The following is a 7,296-nucleotide window of genomic DNA, read 5'->3' as shown; positions in this document are numbered from 1 at the left end:
GATACGAGACAACTTCACCGCCGATAAAAACGCATTTGATAATTATTTATACATGATTGTATATTAGCGGTATAATTTTTAATACAGTGTAGCATAGAATATACAATTATGCTATCTAGTCATACAATTTTCATTACAATTCAGGATTTAATATAGAATTGACTCAATTACGTTACTATTTTTAAACTAACATAAAAGCGAAAGTTATTATATGTATAAAAAATATATTATGTTTAAATACTGATTTTTTATTATTAATTAAATTATTATTATTGATTTCGAAATTACTTTTTCAGAAATACTCTAATCAATCGTTGACAGAAATTATATGCTGCTGTAAATATAACGCAAGTACGATTTTATCAACGTAACGTGGTTAGAAAATTGATGAAATTCAAGAGAATAGATACAATAGCGTTACGAATTACGAATCGATTCTCTACAGAGGCTCCCTAAATCACCGGCCTAGCAATCTGTCATTCTTCCTTCTATTGTCATACAATACATGCATTTTCTAAACGGTTCTACACAGACACGGTGATTGGCTGCTCGATAGTGAATTTATGGAAATTGCAGGTTTTTTCAAGAACTATCAAAGCGCCGCGCATAGTGACGTATCTCTTCATCACGCGCTAATCTCATGTAACATATGATTTATGGTGCAATGCCTCCTCTTCTTTCTCCTCTATGCACTTTTTACTGTCATGGGATCAATTTGATTTTCCCGAGAATCATCGTCGTTGAAGGTTAATGGGTGATCCTCGTCGTCGATTTTAAATTAATTGAAACGAGTTTACGGCGGAACTCCGGCTAACGGAAATATGGATACCGAGCGCGTGTTGGGGAACGATATCGGGCGATGCTTGAAATTAATAGTGTCGGGAAACGATGCAGCTATCAGTGACGGTTGGTTGATGCTGCAGAGTCTACGAGGATGCAATCAACTGACCGATTGCGAGGACGTGCTGAGGGATATCCTTAAAAGTCCGGTGCTGAACGTGTCGGAGGTGCCGAAGATCATGGCGTGGATGTCGGTATACATCACGGAGAAACGTTTCAACGCTAATCCGATTTCCAATGATGTCGCTGTGTTGCTGCGGAACACGGATATCGGAGAAATGTCGCACCTGACCGAACTGCTGAACACATTGGCCGATCACAGAGTGTACCTGCCCAGGTCGGCGAATCACGCGAAGCTCTGCGAAGCGATCGTCACTAGTTTGTCTTCCTTCCAAATGCCCTTGGATGCGAAAAAAATTGCCGAGTTCTACGATAACACCACTAAAATTCAACATTTTCTCAAAGCGCTATGTTCAAACACGAAGAACGGTGAGCACGACATTCTCATGTTTACCTGCCTCCAGACTCTCTACAATATCATATCAGATACAAACAGGAAGCCAGAACCGGGTCCAGGACTTGCTGCTATATTACAGTTAGTAGAATCCTCTATTATTCCACAGGCAGTGGACTGGATTCTGTCCCAATCTCATTCAGACCGTCAGCTTGTGCAAGCCTTGAAAGTTATGTGCAATTGGCTTCCGAAATGGCGAGGGGACCGGCTCAGTGTTTGGATAATGGAATTTATATGTGGTTTAGAAAAACAACGAAAGTATTCTACCCTCCTCGAACTTACCGAATCCTCGGTGGATATATTAGAGCTGATGTGGACGGTATTGCTGGTGCCAGTGATCCGTCAAAACGCTTCCAATATCATATTTTACATTTTAAAGAGACAGAGCTCACTGTCGATTGTCCAGAACATAGCCAAAAGGATACCAAGATTGATAAAGGATTTAATGAAAGAGGATTCGGAGTCCAGCAAGGAATGCATACAGAATTTAGTTGACATTATGAAAGTGTACAGCAAGAGATTTTCAACGTGTCCTATGTTGGGATACGGAAGTACAGAGAACTATCCATTTCCCGTATTACCACAGATGCACGTTGTCAAAGAGATTTATACAGAGCCGGTATGGATAGACGAGACAAAAGAATTTGAACCGATCGTAGAACCGGAAAGGCCGCTGTCTGGAAAAGTAGGGCTCTCTAATCTTGGGAACACTTGCTACATGAACAGCGTGCTACAGGCTTTATTAATGACCAGACAATTCTGTCAAGAAGTATTAAATTATCGACCCTTAAATGAAGCAGGAAAAACACCTTTAATAGAAAAACTTCAAAACTTGTTTGCATTGTTGTTATACTCTAAAAGGATATGTTTGGCGCCAACTGAAGTGTTACGAGCATCAAGACCCACTTATTTTCTGCCTGGACAACAACAGGATAGCTCAGAATTCCTCTGGTTAGTATGATGCTTTTGCTACAGAAATTAATCCTGTATCATATTATTTTAATGTATGATTTCATATTTAATTATGATTAATAGAAATGTTTTTTTCTTACACAGTCATCTGCTGGACGTTTTGCACGAGCAAGAGAAATCTGCCAGTAACTGCGGCGGAAGCGACACTGCGGGGACTCTCAGGTGCAAAATTGAGAAGCAAGAAGACAACGTCACATTACCAACGATGGAGGCAACAAAAGGCGTCATTAAGCGCTGGACGACCGAGGAAGATCTAACGGAAGGCTCGGCGTTGCAACGGAAGACGCAGTCTTTGGCGGATTTTACAGGAGGTGACAATTCGTGCTTAAAATTATAGAGTCAAATAGATTGCATCTCCACACGTATAGCCGGAAACTGAAAATTTTTCTATTTACACACATATATTCCCATAATATATTGTTTCACTTGAATATTTCCGTGACAGGTGAGGAACTAGGACAGCGACTTAGTGATTCTCACTCGGACTCGACGGACAGCGGTATACAATCTGTAGGCGGCGAGGAAACGAGCACGTACACCTCCCTTATACACAGGGTGTTGGGCGGAGAGTGCCAGATCACGTATCAATGCGCACAATGCGACACCAGTTCGCGCAACACGGACAAGTTTCGTGACCTGCAGCTGTGCTTCCCCGAGGAGATACAAGAGAATCAGGAAGTCTCCGTTCAGGATCTCATCAATTACTATCTCACGCCGGAGAAGCTGACGGGCGAGAACAAGTACCGTTGCGACAAGTGCACGAAACTGTGCGACGCGCAGAGGATCATCACGATCCTCCAGGCGCCGGCGCACCTGATTCTGACGCTGAAGCACTTCCGATACGACTTCGATAGCCGATTAAGGACGAAGCTGCGGCACAAAGTAGTGTATAACGACACGATACAGTTACCGGTGTCGGCAGTACCGTGTACCGTCGCGGAGACGTATCACTTGTACGCCGCTGTCGTGCATTCCGGCTACAGTATGGACTACGGACATTATTTCACGTATGCCTGTGATTCCAAGCAGAACTGGTACAAATTCAACGACAGTTTCGTAACGCAGACCACATTCGAGGATTTCAAGAGTCTCAAACCACCGGACACGCCGTACATACTGTTCTACGAGAAGTCAGGCGCTCACGACAGCATCTACGAGGACGACAAGCCCGAGCTGTCAACTCTGAGTAAACGTATACAGGAATTGATAGCGAACGACACGACGGATTACATAGAGGAGCTGAGACGTCGCGCCGCGGTGTCGCAACGTAGCCAGCTGCCAACGAAATCGCTGAAGCAGCACAACAATTCCGATGACGATAATCCGCCGCCCAGCAGCTGCCGCGGCGCGATCGACGTTCCGGCGAATCACTTTCTCTATTGAACGAGCGTGTTTTCCGCTCAAACGCGGCGATTTCGGCGGATCTTGCCAGTTGCGGAATACAGTTCTGTATATCTGTTCTAGGTATTTTATATGTATAAGCAAAAGAGAGACTCGTGCGTCGATCATCACGCGGAGAGGCACGTCTTTATGGTTCCGCACCATATCGTATCGCTGTAGGAAATTTCTATGAGAACTGATACTCGTTTACGTCTTGTGTTTATATACGAGATGGAACATACATCGTTATACAAGTATACACGCTGTTGCTGTAACTCGGCGACAGTTATAAATGATAAAAATGGTTACGGCAGCTATACAAACTAGCGTGAACTCGAATCGATAATGCACAACGGAGATTCGATAATGTAAAGTATAAGCACCATGAATGATAATTACATGAAACCGAAGTATAAGTTCACGCGAGAAACGAAATTTAGGTATTTAGGCTATGGAAGGAGTTGGTTTTTATTTTTTAGTCACTAGTAATGTATTATAATGTGTTCAACGCGCTTTTAAATTTATGTTATCTTAATGTGTTAATAAGGAGACTCGTTTGATTGGACATTTGAGCTTTACTCATTATCATGTTATTTTTATTAAAGCTTACGTTAACATGCACTGTACACTATTAAAATTATGTTTTCTTAAACGCGCAACTTCTCATTTTACCTCGGCAATGCGATTTGACATTTTCGACGTAAATTACAATTTTCTTATGTGTAGGTTGTGCCATTGTAATTAATTCTTATAGGAATCGTTCAAATACTCAATGCGATATTACGTCTCTTTCTTTTTTTCAGCATTAATTACACAGTAAAGCTCTTAAGACATGCAATTGTTTTGATAAAATAAACGTCTATTTATTTGATAAATTTGATGAAAGTTGTTCAGGCAACAGTTGTTCTATTTAGAGTTTACTTTGTCAGATGGGAAAAAACATTTTTATTTCATCAATTCGTTCTTGTTACGGATATTTTCTTTTAAATGGAACAACTTTTCGTCTGAATGTTTGTTATTGCGGTGTTTTGTTAAAACTATTAATTAGAAAATGTGTGTTATCAAGGGTGAGCAAAATGTAAGTGCCTCACTCTACGTATGCAAGATATTGCAAAATTCTATCTGCCAAAATAGCAAACCTTTTTTGATGCGTATTAATAAATATAGTGTCTGGCAATTTACATCGATAGACTTTTGTAACATCCTGCGTATATAAGTTGTAAAAATTCCTGTCAATGATTAGATAATTATTGACATCTGTATATTATATTGTTGATGTTAATAAGTAAATCCACCGTCATGAGGTCGTCGTTAATTCGAAAATTGATAACTCGAATTCGCAATTACGGATTTTATAATACCGTCTCGGGAATTTTACATATTAAAACGATATCGTGTCCAAGAAGATGCTTGTGTAAAGTTACCAGGACTGTTATTACAAGAACATTAAGAGAAAATGAAAAATACGGCTCAATCGGCTGTGGTTCTTTATACATGTCTTACTACAGAGCAGTATTTAATAAGTACAAGAGATACAATCCTTAATTTACTTGTTGTAATTATTACGTTGCGTTTGCTTGGGCTTTTATTAAACGCACTTTGCCGCATAAAGTTGTAAAATAACGTAACGTTAGAATAGCTGGGTATGTACGTGTAAGTGTATGTGTCTTTTCGATATATGCGATGTTCGTGTAAATGTGCCACATCGAGCTTTTATTTATTGACGCAACATTCGTTCATTGTTCCATATTCACCATCAAAATTGAAGATTCTTTTTTGTCAATTAACGAAGAGCATGTATCCTAAAGTAGCGACGTTTGCACTCGTGTGTTAGCACTTAAAATTATAGCAAAGCACCGTGCTTCGAAATTACAAAAGTTAGAAAAAAGCAAAGTTGTTGTTATTATAAATAGTTTATTTTAATTAATAGGGACACTGCAATCTACCGCAACACTCCAAACACTTCGTAAATCTGTGATAACTTTGTACTGTCGAATTGACAATATTGATTTCATTTAGCTCGATATCTTAAACTGATATACGCGACATGTTGAAATTTATTATTGTATAATCTAAACACATAACTGCAGCTTTTAAGGCTGTATAGTAGGAAAATAATTAATGTTAAATAATATCGAGTAATTAAACCAAATTATATTTAAAACGATCCATTTATTGTCAATGTCAACTAATATTTATTAAGTGTGCAATGTTTAATACTATTTGAAATATCGTTTGCTCTGAAAGGTTAATATAATCTTCACATATTATCTTCGTATTAATAAATTTGCTATCAAAAGTAATATGAGAAAACTATATCGCTTGCGTCAATACTCTGGTACTTAAATAATTATTAAGTTAATTATGAAGCTCCATATTTCTGCACTATATTAGAATTATATAATCTATTATGCATTTTGTTCAATAATTTCTACTTGGTAATTATTTAGATGCAATTTTATGTTATTTGTTGCATGTGTTCTAGATATCTGCATGAAATTGCAATCAAACAAATCCAGATAAGAGTAATCTTCACTAAGATAAGATTTATATAAACATTATTTTCTTCCAATCGGAAAACTAACATCAGTCTTCCTTGAGATGCATTATTTTCTCAGAAAATCCAAGCATGCTGCTGGATCGATCTGGATTTTATAGCTCAACACCGTGCTCTTGGCTTGAACACCGAGGAATGCAGGGCAATGATGCTGAATATTCCATGCATTTGTGACTTCAGAGGAGAAATGTTTTTGAATGGCAACCTTATTTGCGCTTACTGCGCACAACTGTTGGTTCTATTATTTGCATATTTATCACGAATTTTATTAGCAGGAAAGACCATATTATTTACGATCGCACCCTCGTCAATCGCGCTGGTTCATGATACAATCTTCATCAACATTATGGATAGTTTAATGATTCACACTTTTGTCAGGTATATGTGCGCGCTTGTTAAAAATAGTATTTGAATCTGCACATGCAAGAGACTAATCCAGATCAAAAATTAAAAAATCGCGACATTTCCATCGTAACCTCGATTTTTTTCTTTTCGAATCTTGCAAGGATATTTGTATTATACTTCAGATCTCTCTTACCAGCATAATCACTTTTCTTGACAAATCCGTTAATACGTTGCGATTTTCAGTTTCAATTTTAAACTCAATCTCGTCGTGTAATCTAAAACCTACATCCTCTTGTCCTGATAATATTGTTTCCGCAAACAAATGTTCGATATTGTTTGATAAGCTTAAAACATGAGTTTTGATTTACCGATCGTGTTAAAACCCAGATAACACAAAAGTTCCAGAGACAATCTAAGAACGTTCAAAGAATGTTCAACGTTCGTAGGACGTTCTTAGAATATTTCTGGTACTTTTGTGCTATCTGGGAATAGAAATGTTTGTGTATGTGAAAAGAGAAGCGTTATCTAATTATCACACAATTACTGTTAAATAATTGCTAAAATAATATCAATGCAATATTTATGTAGGGTAAATGTCATTTAAAAAACTGCGGTTCTGCAAAATGTTGTATCCTTTGTACGAACAATTTGGGTTTTGTTTTGAACAATTGGGTTTTAAAATGCTTAT

At 38.1% G+C, this 7,296-nt stretch overlaps 1 protein-coding gene across 1 annotated transcript; it reads left to right on the top strand.

Annotated features, from left to right (window-relative positions):
* Positions 1–668: 668 nt before the first annotated feature.
* Positions 669–6,022, top strand: LOC113562356 (ubiquitin carboxyl-terminal hydrolase 35-like). Its single transcript, XM_026971700.1, has 3 exons — positions 669–2,305; positions 2,411–2,637; positions 2,772–6,022. The coding sequence occupies exons 1-3, from the start codon at positions 822–824 to the stop codon at positions 3,707–3,709; spliced, it is 2,649 nt and encodes an 882-aa protein (XP_026827501.1). The 5' UTR covers positions 669–821; the 3' UTR covers positions 3,710–6,022.
* The last annotated feature ends 1,274 nt before the right edge of the window (positions 6,023–7,296 follow it).

This window comes from Ooceraea biroi, chromosome 1 (assembly GCF_003672135.1).
Source record: "Ooceraea biroi isolate clonal line C1 chromosome 1, Obir_v5.4, whole genome shotgun sequence".
NCBI lineage: Eukaryota > Metazoa > Arthropoda > Insecta > Hymenoptera > Formicidae > Ooceraea > Ooceraea biroi.
Note: the sequence above shows the minus strand (reverse complement) of the source record. Positions and strands in the feature narration are given on the sequence as shown.

Coding starts and splice junctions, on each gene's coding strand:
- LOC113562356 (XM_026971700.1), top strand. CDS start 822: ATGGATACCGAGCGCGTGTTGGGGAACGATATCGGGCGATGCTTGAAA. Junction 2,306..2,410: donor GATAGCTCAGAATTCCTCTG/GTTAGTATGATG, acceptor TTTCTTACACAG/TCATCTGCTGGACGTTTTGC. Junction 2,638..2,771: donor TTTGGCGGATTTTACAGGAG/GTGACAATTCGT, acceptor TTTCCGTGACAG/GTGAGGAACTAGGACAGCGA.